We start from the raw sequence: 19830 nt of genomic DNA on the forward strand, positions 1-19830 counted from the left end.
ACAGGCCTGAGTGCTGGAGCTCGAGCCCATCAGCCCATCAGTCCGGGAACTGGTGGACACTCGAGCATCATGCTCTGATCACGGGAATAATTACACTTCACTATATACTCACATAGAAAACAGCTGATTTACAGTAGAATAATATTTAACAATTTTTACTGTATTTATCAAATAAAAGCAGCTTTGACAAGGCGTTTGTGTCGTCTGAAGATGAATCGCTTCTGTCATTTTTCTGATGGTAAGCAGTAGTTTTGAATTTTGAATCGATTTTGAATCAAATTTCGATTTGATTTGATGGTAGTTTTGTGTTACTTTTCTAATTTCTAATGCGGTAGACAGTTAAATAGGTCTAGAAGAAGAAACAAATCCAACTGGATTAAATGTGATTCAAGACATTTATTTAGTTTTTCTTCCCATTTTAGTCAACCCAATATAATAAAACAAATGCCCTTTAAGCTGACTGAATCATTAAACACAGTCTTCTGCAATAAAGCAGAAAAAATTATTTTATTTAGGATTTATAGGACAAATAACAACATTTTTAAATATATTTTTTTCAGGTATGGTTTATTTAACCAGTGTTGGGCAAATTACTTTTAAAAAGTAATTACTTACAGTTACTAGTTACTTCTTCCATAAAGTAACTAAATTAGTTACTCAGTTACACATTATAAAAGTAACTATTGCGTTTCTTTCAAGTACATTTTTAAATGCTCAAATGTGAGCCCACCTCCACCCCTCTTTAACAGAACTGAAAATACATGCGCATGTTCAATTATTTATGATAAATCTGAATATTATAATTAAATGGACACTTAATACAATACATTATTAACAGAAACAATGTACACAAATCTAAACTATTTTAATGTTGCTGTGGGACAAAGTGAGACTAGCCTCCAATCAAATGCCATGTATGTAGATGTTATGTTTCTATAGTGTATCGATACACATAACACAACAGATGTTTAGGAACTTTCAATATTTATTGCCACAACTGGGCACAATTAAATTATGCTTGTTAAGCACTATACCAAAAAGAAATAACAAATATATAGGCCTACACTCTGTGTAGTGCAAATAAAAAAATAAAAAAGACTTCAGACAATTGGTGACAGTGTGAAACCAGCGTCAGAGATCTAGTTGGTCTGATATAAAATAAAATAAACAGCTTCAATTATAGTAACGCGCCGCATTTTTTGGCAGTAACGGTAACGGCATTATTAAGATGGGAAAAGTAATCAATTAGATTACTCGTTACTGCTCATTACTGTTATTCCCATCACTGTATTTAACATAGAAATACTACAGAAATTGAATGATCAAATGTAAAAATAAAACACTGTATAGTCCCATAAAAAAAGTGTTTCAGTCAAGAGTGTTTTATTAACTAGCATTAATGAAACGGGTGGCAACGCTTTATGAGGCTGCTGTCCCTTTAAGAATGAATGCACGGATCTAATATGCTGTTACACATCCAGTTTTCTCCCACTTGTTTCAGTTCGCGTAGGACAGACTCTGTTCACACTGAATACTCCACAGTTCACACGATGTGCATTTGACATAATTGTGTGTGTAGCTGTGAAAGAGATGCGTTGAGTCCATTTTCGAGGCTTATTATGATTAACGCCAATAACTTACAGTCATTTTAAGTAGTGCTGCTGTAACACTTTAGAAAAGTGATTTTTGAAATTTGTGAATCGATACAAATCAGATTTAACATTTATAAATCACTTTTTCCTGCGCCTCTAATAAGCAGCGGAAGATCTCTTAACCCTTATGGACATTATTTCTTAATTCATTATGTCTTATTCAGTTTTGTTTTTGTGATCATTTTGCCTGTGTTAATGCCAACTGTATATATTTTGGCACAGGTGTGTATTTTTATTGGAATTTTACTATTTCACCCCAATTTCCTTTAAAAAATCTATTTTGCACTAGTAACATAAAATAGTTCCTCTCAGGACCAGGGCCATTTAACTATAAAATGATGCAATCTTTGTTAATAGGCTTTCATTCTGTTGGCAAGGCTTCAAACTTTTATATTTTTTTTTACAATTTTTTCTCAGATGATGCCATTTCCTCAGGTTTGGCCTATAAAGCAAATATTCGCTTTATTCCTGTTTTCTGCTTCTGCATATTATAGAGACAAATGGAGAAATTATGCAGCTGTAATTGTGTGGGTGTGTTGGTATGGATGTCAGAGTGTGGTTTGTATGTTTGTAATAAAAAAAATGTGTGTGTGCACTTGTAATATTTGAGAGAGAAAAACCCAATCAAACCACTGTTCGTCCCAGTGGAGATTTACTGGCATCTAATGGGGAAAATCTGCTACACACACACACACACACACACACACACAGGCGCACACATCTTTGTGGGGACTCTCCATAGACTTAATGGTCTTTATACTGTACAAACTGTATATTCTATCTCCTTACACTAACCCTACCCCTAAACCTACCCATCACAGAAAACTTTCTGCATTTTTACATTTTCAAAAAAATATAATTTAGTATGTTTATTAACCCATTACCCTCGTGGGGACAGCTGGCTGGTCCCCACAATGGAGGTGATCTCAGGTTTTACCATCCTTGTGGGGACATTTGGTTCCCACAATGTAATATAAACCAAAACACACACACACACACACACACACACACACACACACACACTCTCTCACTGAAAGCTCATTTTCTGAGAAATCAACCTCAAATTTGGAACATGACTTGTTTAAATTTATGGCTTGTTTAAGTTCAACATGTTTAATAAAATATTTTTTTTATATAAAATAATGTTCATAAATAATAAATAATAACTTAAACCTTTTTTTTTGGTTTTATTTTTTTACTTCTTTAAGGGTCTTCTTTAAAATGAGACCAAACTTAAACCTGTGCTCACAAGCTTCAAATTTTTATGACAGTTTTTTGACAAGGACATGTTTGTCCACTATGGGCCTTTGTGTAACTTGTTTTAATAGATACACAAGGGTTTTAAACACAGGGTTTCTCAGCAGAGCTGCGGTCTGTCATGATCGGTGTGTGTGAAATGAAGTCTGCCGTTTTACTAATGGATGGAGACGCTGCGAGAGAGTCCATTAATAAGAGACGTGCAGAGCCAGAATGAAATGTATGGTGTAATGCACTTCTGATGGAGCCACTGAATAATACAGACACCAGATCAGCTCTTCATGTCAGTGATGAACACATTCATCAGCCAATGAAAGACCAGAACTGATCTAGGGTCAGCGCCTGACATCGCAACACTAGGAGAGCGAGACGCACAGCTGGATGTCACTTTGATTTTGATGCTTTAGATAAAAATATGCTGCGAAAAACAGCCGAATGTTTCCTCTGACGATGTCACTAGGTAAGTGAAACTGACTTTTAATGAGTTTTTAATTAGTCTTTCTGCAGCGGGAGACTTTCCCACACGCTTTTATCTTCTTTATACTCCAAAATCTGTCAGTGAAGAAAGACGAAATGCACTCGTATTTTATAAAGTAAGAAACATGTTTTTTGTTTTAAACATCTTTAATAGTATTTATTCGTTATTGTAAATGATTCACCATTGCATGATATCCTAAATAAATAAAAATCACATCTTAAATTAAATAAATCTAGTTAATTATTTTAAAAAATGCAATAGGCACTAAACACTAAATTTTGTTTTTATTACGAAGACTTAAACATTTTATTAATAATAATCGCATTAATAATGTAAGACAAAATTCACACCTATTAAAGAAACTTAGTCTTAATTTTTTATACAGTTTTTATCTTTAATGTATTTTTAGATTTTTACTGGAAAAAAAAGTAGATCGAAATATTTTAAGAAGAGGAGAATATAATAGATGAATGAAATATTCCTTTAATGAATCAGCTGACGTGAAGGTCAGAGGTCGCGGTGTCAGGTGTGTTCAGCCGTTTAAGGGGTTCAGGGTCAAAGCGTGTTTTGTTTCGGGGTCTCGTTACCGTGGCGAACAGCGGCGCTGATCGATTTTCTGCTGCGTGTCTCTTTAATTAAACATGCGGATGATGAGAACAGGGATTAATGTGCTGTTATTAACACACATTTACACTCACACACACACACACACACACTGTCTCTCACACACACACACACAAACACACACACACACACACACACACACGTGCGCGCACTTTGTCACACACACAGACACACACAAGCGCACTTTGTCACACACACAGACACACACACAAACTCACTCACAGACTCACTCGCACACACACACACACACACGCACAGACACACTCACACAATCACACACATGCACACTTTGTCACACACTCACTCACTCACACACAAACACACACACGCGCACTTTGTCACACACAGACACACACAAACTCACTCACAGACTCACTCGCGCACACACACACACGCACAGACACTCACACACACTCATGCTGATGATGAGAACAAGGATTAATGTGTTGTTAACACACATTTACACTTACACACACACTCATTCACACACACACTCTCTCTCTCTCACACACACACACACACACTCACTCGCACACACACAGACACTCTCTCTCTCTCTCACACTCACACACACACACACACACACTCTCATTCACACACTCACATACACACACACACAAACTCACTCACAGACTCACTCGCACACACACACACTTTGTCACACACACACACACACACACACACACACAATTACATTTTATGACAAATTAAATATTTTATTAATATTAAAATAAACATTAAATTAATAGCTTATATTAATTAGTGATTAGTGAGTGAGTGAGTGACTGCATAAAGAACACGTTTAATTAGTCTTGTTTAGTGTGTGTCTGCACTGGGAGATTCCTCCTCATGTCTTTAACTTCTTTATTATTTCTGCCTATATTGTTTATACTTGAAAAATTACAATTGACTAACGCAGAGTCCCTGTCCACACAATAAACCCTTTATCATATTTCAGCATGAATAAAAACATGATTTAGTCGCTTTATCAATATCATTTCCTCCGGGACGCCACACGCACGACCTCACAAGAAGCTTATTAAAGCAACATTCCTGTTCAACACGACTTAAGCTGACAGTATCTGTGACACGCAGTCAATTACCCCAGAAGATCATCTCAGTGCGCGCCTCGTCTCCTGTAAACACGCGGAAATCATGTTTACACTCATGCACTTACAATGGACGTCTATGAGACGAGGGTTTAAAAGCAGAAATGTGCTTCTGGCATTAATTATTCAGCAAAACTTCGAGCTGTACAGTGTCTAAATCCTGCTTTTGTGGATTGATGAACCAGATTGACTTCTGTTTAACCAGATGTGCAGTGTGAACACACCAGAACAACACGATCCGGTTGTGCCCCTGCCTCCAGTAGTGCCTCGCGGTCCGGCCCCAGAACGGGTAATGAGTGTCCTGCAGCATCATGTCTGTCACCTTGGAAACAAACAAACAAACAAACAAACAAACAAACAAACAAACACTCCTTATTTACTTTGTGTGTCACAGTGACAGTGTCAGGGTTATTATCATCAACTAAAACCAAATCAATAAAACAAAAAATGTGTTACATGAACTATATTTAACAACTGAAAAATAAAATAAAATAAATAATAATTAAAATAATAAAAAAATATTATTATTATTAAATAATACAAATAATAATAATGACAAAAATGACAATAACACTAAAACTTAAACTGAAATTAAAGTGAAAACAACAAAATTTTAAAATAATAAATATAAAAATATAATAGTATATAAATTATACTAAAACAGTAAAAACTAACTAAATAAAAGGTATTCCATTTCCAAAATATTTGCATGTAATAAATATTTTTTAACTTTCTTTATTATATTATTTATTTCCTAATACATTTCTTAGTCAGTGCATGTTATTGTAAGAAAAAAATATTGTTGTATATTGTTTAGAAATTATTTATTGTCACTTAAGTCAAATCATTATTTTAGTATTATTGAGACTACTATAATAATTGTATTAATATTTTGAATTAGCTTTTATTTTTATATTTTCCATTTTCATTTTAACTTTAGTAATTTTGTTGCATTTTTGTTTTCTTTAAATATGTCTATACAGATTTTAATTTTTATTTCAGTTTTAGTTTTAAATGAAAATTAAAAGAGAAATGTTGCCTTGGCAACTAGTTTAAAAAAAATAGTTTTTCTTTTTACTTAAATATTTTATTTCATTGCAGAAAACGTTTATTTTAAGTAAGGATTTTTTTTGTTGTTGTTGATTTTAGTTTCAGTTTACTACAGTATATTATCACCCTGAATAAAATTAACTATTATAAAATTGCATATTAAATATTTGAAAATTATTATTTTTATTTCAATAGTTATTTACCACTACACTTAGTTTTGATTATGACAAATTAGGATAATAAAATAAATAAAAAGTATCTAAAATAAATAAATCTAAGTGAGTGCGGTCAAATCGATTAATCGTGATTAATTGCATCTAACATAAAAGTTTGTGTTTATTTAATATATGTGTGTACATATTTATATACATATTTACATATTTATATATATGTATGTGTGTGACACACACATATATATACATTATACACACATATTACATAATCACAAACTTTTGTTATAGCAATTAATCACGATAAATCGATTTAACAGCACTCATTTAAATCTATAAAAAAATACTTATAATATGTCAAATATATTTATATTTATATGCATGTCATTATAATAAATGTACCTTATGCCATATACAAACCTCTAATCTGTGTGGTTTATGCATCATCTGTGTTTGTCAAGTGCACTACAGTAATGCCCTATAGAGTGAGCGCACTGCGCAGTGAGCCTGTCTAAGGTCAGATGACGGATCCCTTCCTTCAGAAAAGAAAGACTGAAAACTGTGGGGAGGGAAAGAGAAAGTGAAATAAATCTGTAAATCTTTCATCACGTCTCAGCCAATCCGCAGCCTGTGACGAGATGAAGGACTGAATTAATACGCCGTCGGTAATGTCTCGATTCAGCACTTCGAGACGCTCGTTCGCCCTTCGTCTTCCTCTTCTCTCACTCCTTCCTTTTATCCCTCTCTTTTTCTCCTCCTCTCTTCTCTTTTGTTCATCGCTGCAGTTTGAACACAGGAATACTAATGTCCCGATAGACACACACACACACACACACACACACACACACACACACGCACACACACACACGCACACACACACACACACCCCAGCAGATCCGAACTACACCTGCACTCGCGTGTCACTGAGAAAAGCTCTTTGATGCCGGATGCTGTCGGAAAGATGTTTGTTTCCTGCGTGTCCTTGAGTGAACTTGGGAACAACTTGTTTTCTCCGCCACGATTGTCAACATTTATAATAGAGCTGATAGTTTACAAACAGACGGTATAGAAAAACTGAAGTACATACAGTGTGTCAATCAATTTGAGTGACAGCTGTCAGTTTAAACGTCAAATCTTGCGGTGAGTTAAAGTCAACACGGGTTCAAAAGAAATTATTTAAATATATTAAAACTACTAAAAAAAAAATCACATATATAGGGTCTCATTTAAAATTCATCAATCAAAATTAACCACATGTACGCACATTTAACTAGGGTAACACTTATATTAAGAATTAAAATTATGATCAGTAAGTAATGACAACATATGTTTTTACATTGCTATAACTCATTAAAATAAGTTATGCAATTTCAACTTTTTTTTAGAAGTTAAACAAGATTCAACAATTTTTTTTAAGTCACTTTAATGTAATTTAAGTTGAAATGACTCAAACATCCAACTTAACTGTACTTAAAAAAATTAAGGCAGCAACTTTTTTCTTAGTTAACAGTGATTAATATTTTTAAACTGAATTAATTAAAAACTGTTCAATGTTAGTTCATGTCCATTAAATAATATTAACAGATTCAACTTTTGATTTTAACAATTTATTAGTAAATGTCGAAACGAACATTAACTATGATTAATAATCGCTAATTATCATTGTTAGTTCATGTTAATGTACTATACTTACTGTGAAGCTTTAAAAAATTTATTATACTGTATGTAAAATTATTTCACTGTTGAAAATAAAGTGTAAACGGGACAAAGCAATGCAACATTAATGGCTTCCAGTGTGAGTGAACATCATTTTAATCATATTTTTCAAGCGTTATTAATTTCCCTGTTTTGCGGTTGCAGCTTTAAGGAGGATATTATTGCTTTCTCGATGTGCCGAACTCTCTGTGGTTTTATCGCAGAGTTTTTGGGGCTAATCGAGGAGTTTGTTGGTTTAGGCGATCTCTAATGTCACATTCCCTCTGGGAACGTTCGCCGCTTTTCCACCAGAGTCAATTACCAACAAATAATTACAGGAACATTTGAGTGGCTCGTCAGACCCGGCGGGGAAGGTTCGTCAAGGTCAAGAATTCTCAGAAAACAATTTCATGCTGCTTTAAAGTTGCTACAGTCAACATGAAATCAAAATACACTATTTTCACTTTAATATACATCCCTGGTGTTACTTGAGAACGATTCATATTTTAAAGTTTTCTAAACTTTATTGCCAGCCTTTGACCTGAAATCCCCCTGATATTTTTTAAGTAAATATTTTAATAATTTAACATTTGCATGTTCACATTTCTCTGATGTGGGTTAATGGTCACATGACATGCAGCTAAACTAATAAAATAACACAATTTGTGTGGATAAATTAGTTTTACCTTGATTTTTATCGAGTTTACCTTGATAAAAAAAAAAACATGGTAAAATCACTGAAATGCACAACTATAATTTGCCTATTATGATGAAATAAACCAATGACCAGTAAATAATTACATTTAGAAAATATTATTATTATTTTTTTATAAATATATTAATTATATATAAATGTGTAAAATAATTATATTATAACAGGTAAACAAATAAAATACCACACTTTTTGACTTTGATATCGGAAGTGAAACAGGTTTTGAGTGTGGTTTCATGTGGACTTTAAACAGGTTGTAGTCTCACCATCCACGCGGTCACAAAATCCCCCATCCACGTCCCAACAGCAGCGATCTTCATCAAGCTCTCGTTCCTGATGCCCATGTACTCCGTCACCATGTGAGGACTGTGGAGAGACACACAGGTCAGTCACTGTTGATCACATCACGAGGAGTGGAGCTTCGCTTCTCCAAACGCGCTTATTCGACGTGACATTCGCTGGATAAAGTGTTTTTTATTTTTATTGATTTTAAAGAATTACAACTACAGTCGGGGATTACATTGAGTAAACAAACAAACAAAAAAAGACATATATAAAGAAAAAGTGACAAACTTGAAGGTGCAGTGTGTAAGTTTTAGCGGAATCTAGTGGTGAGGTTGTGAATTGCACCCAACAGAAGTTACGGTGGCCGACAGGAAGTGATGTCGTCGTCTGAGACAGCAGAGAGTAGCCGGATAAACAATGAGGTTTCTTCACAAAGATACATTAAGAAATTAGGTTTAATTATTCAGTAAAAAGATGTTATTGCGAATATTATTGTCACTTGTTCATCATTGTGTCAGTGTTTTATCCGCTGACTTTAGCTGAAGCTTCTTTACACGAAGAACAACATAGTGACGAAACGCGTTTGTCCGTTCAGGGCCACCGTAGAAACATGTCGATGTAAGGCGACCCGCAGTGAGTGTAGAGAGAAATGCCTCATTCTAAGCTAATAAACACATAACGGTTCATTATGTAAGGGTTTATACACCACTGAAAACATAGTTATGTACATGATATTGCATTTCTGTCAATAGATCCTCCTAAATATTACACAACGCACATTTAAAAGTTGAACAAAAATGTGAAAATGTTTACAGATTGAAACACACTTTGCAGCTTTCTTATTTTTCAAACCCAATATTGTATTTAGGTATTGTTGAATTTCTGATCTTAAAGTTCAAAATAAAGGCTTGTTTCCTCTAAATGTGCAATTATGGATACTAAATTTAGCTAACAGAAGAAGCAGATTATTTAAGTAATATTCTTTATGATAAGAAAAAAAACATAACACATTTTTAAAGCACAGTTGAAAGCTGAGCGTGATGAGCCTTAATAAAGGAACAGAAATCTAACCAAAAACAAACTGAATGAGGACAACTCCAAAATAAATGATCAAATGTGTCTGGATATAGTGTTTCAGTAACGCTACAGGACACGTTAGCGTCATCACAAACACAAATGAACTTCAGAGGCCTTTATAATGCATTCAGGGAACGAATGGCTTCCAGAAAATGATCCAAAAACACAGCCAAGCGTTCATATGTTGTGACAGCGAGCGAATGTAATCTTCTTTACGCCGCTTTTATGCCGTCAGAAGTGTTTACAGGCCTTGAACAGGTACAAACTCGCTAATCTGCTTATGCACGTCAGTTCGTGATTTCAGGCGGCGGGAAACGCTGAACAAGGCAAACTCTATTGTGGACAAATGACAAGCGGATTGGGTTTTTGGTCTCATTCTGAACCGTGTTACGGATAATAACGGCATTATTCTGTAAAGGAGAACGTGTTTTAACAAGCTTTTCCTCATTAGCACTGTTCATCATAGGCCTGTGCTGAGTTTATATGTGAGGTTGCTTGGCTGACGATAGAGTTGATCTTTCTCTCTTCTGACTTCCGTTATCAATCCATCTCTTTTTTTTACTCTTCTTGAAAGTTGTGAAAACACTATTGTGGAGTTTTTCTTTTGCTATTTGAGCAAATGGGAGCACGAAAAATTAGTTTACAGTGGTCTCTTAGGCCCTGTCCCAAATGGCACACTCCGGACTTGTGGACTCCCACACTTTGGTGACGTCATGTAGTGCAGACCTATAGGGCGAGTCCACGAGGGCGCATTGAGAGGTATTTTTGGGACAGACTCGATCGTCACGCCGGTCTGGTTGTTGTTGGACAGGAGAAATCACATTTTTGCGCTCCGACCTCTTATCTCCATGTCCACTACACAGCCTAATTTTACAGTTCTATACTTTGATATTGTGCATGCCACCTGGGCTTTAGACAATAGATACATCATGCTTATTTAAATGATGTATACAGTTGTACATAATAATACATAATGTTCCATTTGAACTAAGATTACAATTTAACACATAATGAAAATGTGCATGAGTTTCAGATGAATTTACAGGTTTCAATATTCATACTATGTTTATATATGACTCAGTAAAGCCCTGACATTCGGTTCTATTTATTTAATGAATCATAATGCGATCGTATTATTCAATGCGCTATTATTATGTTTGAGACATCAACCACTGCTCGGTGACCTTAATGTTTGTATAAACTGTAGGTAACAATGGTCAAATGTAGATCTAGGTCATAAAAACCGTAATATTTTCTTCTTCCCATGTCAACAATTATCTGTGAGCGAAATCTCCTCCCATCCGTTGTCTGATTGGCCTTTTGCAAGGATTCCTGGGTAGTTAAAGTGTGTGGAGCCAGAGAATGTCTAATAGGAAGAGAATTGGCACTCTCTGGTTACTTCCGGTTTCTGGACTGGCTGCAGTAACACGTCTCTGTCCATGCGAGGGCGCTCACAGGGCGAGTGCAGGATGAATGGAGGTCTATGGCGCTATACCCCTCAAAATCCACTTTTCTCAGGATATAATTTTTTGTCTAGTAATTTGAATGTTGTATTCGAAAGGAGATGCAAAGAAATTACACATTGCTGGGTGTTAGATTTTTTAGAGTCACTTATTTGCTTTAAAAAGTCTTTTAAAATGTCAATGACGTCATACACATCGTACGACCAGAGATACTGCTTTACGGCAATCCATCAGTCGCTGGTGCTTTCGCGCTCTGCACTTTCTTTTCTCTCGAGGCATCGACAACACAGCTGACACAGGTAAACACACAGCACAGCTGACACAGGTAAACACAACACAGCTGACACAGGCAAACACACAACACAGCTGACACAGGTAAACACACAACACAGCTGACACAGGTAAACACACAACACAGCTGACACAGGCAAACACACAACACAGCTGACACAGGCAAACACACGACACAGCTGACACAGGCAAACACACAACACAGCCGACACAGGCAAACACACGACACAGCCGACACAGGCAAACACACGACACAACTGACACAGGCAAACACACGACACAGCTGACACAGGCAAACACACGACACAGCTGACACAGGCAAACACACGACACAGCTGACACAGGCAAACACACGACACAGCTGACACAGGCAAACACACGACACAGCCGACACAGGCAAACACACGACACAGCTGACACAGGCAAACACACAACACAGCTGACACAGGCAAACACACGACACAACTGACACAGGCAAACACACGACACAGCTGACACAGGCAAACACACAACACAGCCGACACAGGCAAACACACGACACAGCCGACACAGGCAAACACACGACACAACTGACACAGGCAAACACACGACACAGCTGACACAGGCAAACACACGACACAACCGACACAGGCAAACACACGACACAGCCGACACAGGCAAACACACGACACAGCTGACACAGGCAAACACACGACACAGCTGACACAGGCAAACACACGACACAACTGACACAGGCAAACACACGACACAGCTGACACAGGCAAACACACGACACAGCTGACACAGGCAAACACACAGCACAGCTGACACAGGCAAACACACGACACAACTGACACAGGCAAACACACGACACAGCTGAATTCACACAGAATTCAATACAAAGCGTTGTTGTATGTTTTTAAGTCTCTGCATGGTATAGCGCCTGAGTATGTTACTGATTTAATCAGCCGCTGTCAATCCAGTAGATCTTTGCGCTCAAATGATCAATTGCTTCTCATGGTTCCGCGATCCCGTTTAAAATGTAAAGGTGATCGGGCATTCTCTGTTGCAGCTCCTAGGCTCTGGAATGACCTTCCTCTGACTGTAAAAACGTGTCCTTCATTGGGTGTTTTTCAGAGTGCGCTTAAAACTTATTTGTTTTCTTTAGCATTTGATAATGCTTTGTAAGTTGTGTGTCATTTGTTTGCATTGTTTTTATGTTTTTGTTTTTATTTTCTCTTTTTATATCTTCTGTACAGCACTTTGGTTCCACTTGTGGTGTTGAAAGTGCTTTATAAATAAATTTGAGTTGAGTTGAGTTGAGCTGACACAGGCAAACACACGACACAACTGACACAGGCAAACACACGACACAACTGACACAGGCAAACACACGACACAGCTGACACAGGCAAACACACGACACAGCTGACACAGGCAAACACACGACACAGCTGACACAGGCAAACACACGACACAGCTGACACAGGCAAACACACGACACAGCTGACACAGGCAAACACACGACACAGCTGACACAGGCAAACACACGACACAGCTGACACAGGCAAACACACGACACAGCTGACACAGGCAAACACACGACACAGCTGACACAGGCAAACACACATGCTAGAAGAGTTTTTGTTTTGTTGTTTTAAAAGACCATCAAGCGGTATCTCTGGTCGTAATCAGTCCTCCACTGACCAATCAGCGTTCATTAGCAGAATGCTAGCGTGTTATGGGCAACAACAACCCAACCTGTAAGAAATCGAAAGGACATAAGTACTCGTTCATTCAACTTTCGACCTATAACCCATGTTGAACTTGCAAAACCTACAATCAGATCTGAGATTTCTCAACGGCAATCGGGTGAAAGAGACACATTTAGCCGTCTAGCCCCATAGACTCCCATTCATTCTGCACTCATGGGCGATCACCCCCAGTGGAACTCTGGTGGAACTACAACCAACATTCGGTACAATAGGACTTAATAGGGTTCTCCGTAGACGGGCTCTGGTGGAGCCTGCATCTATGTGGGCTTTGCGGAAGACTGCTTCAAGGGTACAAAGGGGGCGCTGCTGAGCACACTTCAGAGCGTTAAAATGCTGAATGGGACGGCCTACGGACTCGTAGACTCGGCGAGCACGCGCAATTTAAGTCCACGAGACCGAAAATCCACATGAAGTGCGCCATTTGGGACAGGGCCTCACCGCTATAGAAGTTTACACAACTGTGACGACTTCCGCTTCTGATAACCCCGGAAATATATACATATATTTCTCATTGCAGTTAAAGGTTATTTTATTTTCAAGTAAGGATTTTTCCTATGAATTGAAACATCAATTTAATTAAAAATTGCATTTTAAATATTAAATTACAAATTCCGACCCTGGTTATAGATCACCCTGTAAACGAGTCAAGAGCGAGCGTTTAACAAGCTCTCATCCTAAGCACGTTCATGGCTCACTAATCTACAACTAATCTGTAAAGCAAACGAACGCTGGACCCGCTATCATTACTGTCTCATAATGCGTGAGATTGAATCTGTATTCTGTGCGTTCGAGCGCTTGTCCAAATCACCTTCCTCCCGCACACGATAAAGCCGCTGTGATTAGAACGAAGATTTATTAGCGCATTAAGTCAGTTTCACACCCCCTGTGGTTGTGGCCCACGGCCAGCCTGGCCTCGAGTCCGCTGGGAGTCGTTCACCAAGGGCATCGAGCTGATCGATCATACGGGAACTGACCGACGCTCACGGGTGTGTTAGTGTGTGTAACAGAGCAACTAGTTTAGGTTGGGGCGGTTTTACAGTATTACATGCAGGGGAATGGTGCGATATGGCAGTGGCTGAGGCACACACTCACTCACTCACTCTCTCTGATTAGTGTCTCATGTCTTCATTTATTCATTATGGCTGTAATTTTAATGCAGAACTGCTGGGTAACCTGACAGTCACATCAGCTCAGCAGCAAAAATGATACACAGTGACAACATTCACAGATATTAAGTCTTTTTTGGACATGCACCATAGGATTACAATGTTTCTGAACATTTACTATATTAATGTCATGTTTTTAGGAACATTTCCTATGTAAATACCATGTTTTTTGGACATGTACCATTGAAATACCACGTTTTTGATATGTTCCATGGTGATATTTAAACATTTCCTATGGTAATACCATGTTTTTCGACACGTAACAAATCATTTTTGGACATGCACCATTAAAAGTCCATGTTTTTTGAACATTGATTAAGGTATTACCAAGTTTCTGACATGTTCCATAGTGGTGATATGTTTTCTGAACATTTACCATTGTAATAGCATGTTTTTTGACATGCAACAGGATTACAATGTTTTTGAACATTTACTATAGTAATGTCATGTTTTTAGGAACATTTCCTACTTAAATGCCATGTTTTTGGATATGCACTTATATTACAATGATTTTTGGATATGTACGATTGAAATACTACATTCTTTAAACATTTATCATGATAATACTTTTTTTTTTGGACATGCAACATAGTATTACAATGATGTTTGGACATGCACCATTGAAATACCATGTTTTTTAATAATTTTCCAAGACAATACCATGTTTTTGATATATAGACACGCACACAAACATTTGATCCAGATAATGTTCAACAGCTTGCTCATACACATGCGGTTTATCCAAACGATTCCCCAGAGTCTCTTCTGGTAATTATAGTTCTACAGCAGCCCAGTTTATGAAATATGAGACGCACTGGTAAAAAATGAGGTCACGTGTTGTTGATTCGAATGAGACGTTCCTGACGGAAACAGCAAGCCCTGATGAGGCGAGTCACGCTGGGAAGAGCATCAGGTGCACAGACCCTCGTTCCTGGAAGTCGGAGAGACCTGTGACAGGATTACTGATGTGTGTGTGTGACGTGCCGGTATTCCAGGGATGAGGAGAGACGTTCCAGCCGTGAGAATTAATATGAATGATGCTAATGAGTCGAGTCTTACGGAGAACAAAACGCCCAAGTCATGATTTGACGAATTCAAACTCCAGTCGCTGCTCAAATGTGCGTTTGCCTTTGGTCTATTTTCAGGGCAGACGGTCTGATTCTGTGGAAACTCTCCGAGATGTTTGTGACATTCTCACCGGATCCCAAGGCAGGACTGAATTTTAATCAGGCACCGTCTCGGAAGCCACAAATCTGAAAGCCCCTTCAACATTTCTCACATTATCATCAGTTTATTCGCTATAGTTTCGAAAATGGTGATAAAATATGAGCAGAACTCAGTTGATATTTGACTGGTTTTGTCCGTCCTTCTGTTAGACTGTCTCACACATGAATTATGTTGAATATCTGTCAGCTGTTAAATTTAACTACACAATTAGAGAATACCAGTTTAGCTCAACCAGTGACCAAGCAATGCTTCATTTTGTTCAGTCTGTGTGTAAAAAGAGCATTAGCAATTAAAGAAAACACACTTCAGCAAAACATGATCAGGTCAAAGTGTCTGAATCATTTTTGGACCCAAATTTTTTATAAATGTCACTGGTAGTCACTGTATGAAGAATTATTGGGTATAATATGTCACAGTTTACTTTATTTTGCTCTTCTCACTTACATAAATTAACTACAGTGCATACACTAGTAAAAAAATATCAAAAATGATATCTGGTGTCTGAATAATGTTTGGTTTGACTGTATGCAGAACTTCTGCAATCATTTAGTCTGAAATAATCTAAACTCCGCCCCTTTTTTAGAATCAACTGCAAGATCACATCTCTGTTTTTGAGAGCCACGCCCACATCTCAACATCCAATCAACAGCCGATAGAACTAAGCCCCGCCCAACATGGTTTCACTCGGATATACGTCATAATACAGAGGAAAAGATCAGTCGCTATTTCGATTTCGTCGCAACTTTAAACTAGTGTTTTACAATTGATGACAGACGTTGAATGTAATGACAGAATTTTTATTTTTTTGCCAAAATTATTCCTTTAACACGGCACATTTTAAAACTTCTAGAATGCTTAAATAAAATCAGAATAGACTACATTTATATACTTTTCAGCTGACATTATTAATCCCTCCTATTTTCCAATCACAATCCAATCAATTCCTCATGAATAAGAATTTATCATCATTGAAAATCCTGTTTTACTCTGTTTCTCTAATGTAAGTCACTTTGGATAAAAAGCATCTTCTAAATGCATAAATGAAACTACGTCACATTACGACAGTCAAACCGTGTGTGAAGTTTCCGTAATGTGCATCTGATTATTGCAGCTTGTCAGATTGACAAGAACAAATGCAAATCAATAAACGTGTGAATGTCAGCGCTGTATTATTTTCTCTCATTTAACGAGTTTCCGTTTGCAGTTTTAAAGCTGAACTGCAGCAACCAGAAACACAGAATAAACGAAGCTGATTATAATGAGGAATTAGCAAGTAAATGTTCCCTCTCACACAGACACGGATGTAAATTATGCAGACTTCTGCGGATCTCCCCGAGGGAAAACCTCATTCTGGACTAAAGGCGAGATTTGCCAAAGTTTTATAAGCAACAGCGAGTGTTAGATTAGACAGCTACTAGTGCAGAAACGGGTTGATTTATGGTACCAGCAGCTTGTAAAACAGCACTTAACGTGATGATCATGTTGAGCGGTTAGTCTGGCTGCTGGTAAAACACACACACACACACACACACACGTTTACTTAGCTATCTAAATGAGGACATCCTCTAGACATAATGTTTTTTATACTCTATATTCTGTCCCCTTACACTAACCTACCCCTCACTCACACACCCATCACACACACTAACCTGACCCCTAAACCTACCCATCACACACACACACACACTAACCTGACCCCTAAACCTACCCATCACACACACACACACACACACACACACACACACACACACACACACACACACACACACTAACTCTACCCCTAAACCTACCCATCACACACAACTTTCTGCATTTTCAAAAAACCTTTAATTACTTTATTTTTATGATTTACAAATGAGGACGTCCCCAAAATATAGTTAAGTAGGCACACACACACACACACACACAGGCTACATGTCACTTCCTGATGTACGATTCGGCCTATATGTGCATCTGTTAATCCCACGGGAGTTTTGCAGTTGTCACGGTAACAGTGGAAGCGGCTCGTCTCCAGCTGGGCTGACCTGTGAGAGACCGTTGGCCACGCCCCCTTCCACACAGGCCACGCCCCCTGCCCTACATTGTCCAACTGTTTTTCTTCCCCCAAATTGATTCTCTTCCCATTCTTAAAAAAGTGACCTAGTTTAAAGCATTTTGTTTGACCATAACACATTCTGTCATCATTTACTCGTCCTAATGTTGTGCCATTGAAATACCACGTTTTTTTGGCATGCACCATAGTATTCCCATTTTTTGGACCGTTGAATTATTGCTTTTTTTTAACATTTACCATTGAAATGCCATGTTTTTTGGACATGTTCCATTTGAATTAGCATGTGTTTTGGACATCCCTCATGTTATTACCATATTTTTAGGCATGTGCCATTGAATTACTATGCTTTGTGAACATTTCCCATGGTAATACCATATTTTCGGACATTCACCATAGCATTACAATGGTTTTTGGACGTGTACCATTGAATTACCATGTTTTTGGACATTCACCATACTATTAAGATGGTTTTTGGACGTGTACCATTGCATTACCATGTTTTTTGAACATTTACTATGGTAATACCAGTTTTTTTGTGGACATTTCCCATGTTAATACCATGTTTTTGGACATGTACCACATAATAATTTTTTTGGGCCAATCATGTACTATTGAATTACCATGTTTCTTTGAAAATTTACTATAGTACTACTATGTTTTTTGGAGATACATTTGAAATACAGTATCATTGAAATACCAACATGTATCATAGTATTACCATGTATTTTGACCATGTATCATGGCATATCAATATTTCATTAATTGAGAACCATGTTACATATTGATTATGTTTTGTTCACCCCCAAAATAAAACGCAAATGTTGGAGCAAAATCACATAGATGAAATAATAATATGTCATGAGTCATTCTGACATATTAATATTCCTCAGATTTACATAGTCTAATAATTGCATATGGATAGCCGCTACCTCCTTGACGCTCAGTTTTGATTTATCGTAACAATTATCAGAGTGCGCGTCTGATTTATAGGTTTCGTCTGAAACCCAAGCTATTGATTAAAATGAAATGTAATGTTCTTCTTCTGGTAAAATAAAACAGATTAGCTCCATCCAGTCCTCAAGGTCAAAGGTCATTCTGGATCCATAAGCCAATGACCTTGCAATACCAGCCTGGAGATGAGATATTCTCAGCGCTCTGATATTGATTATGCGGTGAGGTGTCAGCATCATCACACCTTCAGGACCTCTTCGCCACAAACACAACATTTATCTAGAGACCCAACAGGATTTTCAATTACACTGGACCCGTTACAGCCCAGTTACAGCCTACAAGTGCCAGACGGAAATACAGACACAAATAAACACTGAAAAAATCCACTGAGATTATTTACAAGTGATTTTCTGTGATTGTGCAAGGCTTCTGATTCATTAGCTGCTATAGGTTCATAACTAGAAGACTATCTCCACCTTATTCCTGACGATCTTACTGCGTGTTGAATTATGGGTGGCACTTCCGGTTTGGGGAACTTCCATTAAAAAGACTCATTTCAAATCATAAGGTTGCCCTATACATAACACTTGGTATTTTAACATGACATGTTATAACAAGAATATCTATGGCAAGAGCTCTTTTCAGTCGCCGCTTTCTTTTCTTCATGATTATTTTCTTTTTTCCCTTTGGAAAGGACAACATATGCTGCACATTTGTGGTCTGTTCTCCTGATTTAATTTACGATATATTCCATTAATAATTCACTGGAATGCAGGAAGAATCACGCGTTTTTCTCCTCAAATCCTCGCGTCTCTT

At 37.4% G+C, this 19830-nt stretch overlaps 1 protein-coding gene across 2 annotated transcripts in view; it reads right to left on the reverse strand.

Moving 5' to 3' along the window:
• tmem117 (transmembrane protein 117) overlaps nt 1-19830 on the reverse strand; it is a 56055-nt gene that overhangs the window by 8973 nt on the left and 27252 nt on the right. For both annotated transcript variants that reach the window (XM_084094833.1, XM_084094834.1), the window contains 2 exons: nt 9014-9113; nt 5345-5442 (listed from right to left, as the gene is read on the reverse strand). In XM_084094833.1, the coding sequence (XP_083950959.1) occupies nt 5345-5442; nt 9014-9113 (198 nt within the window). The remainder of the gene's footprint in view (nt 1-5344; nt 5443-9013; nt 9114-19830) is intronic.

Source organism: Abramis brama (assembly GCF_963993115.1).
Source record: "Abramis brama genome assembly, chromosome: 20".
Taxonomy (NCBI): Eukaryota; Metazoa; Chordata; class Actinopteri; order Cypriniformes; family Leuciscidae; genus Abramis; species Abramis brama.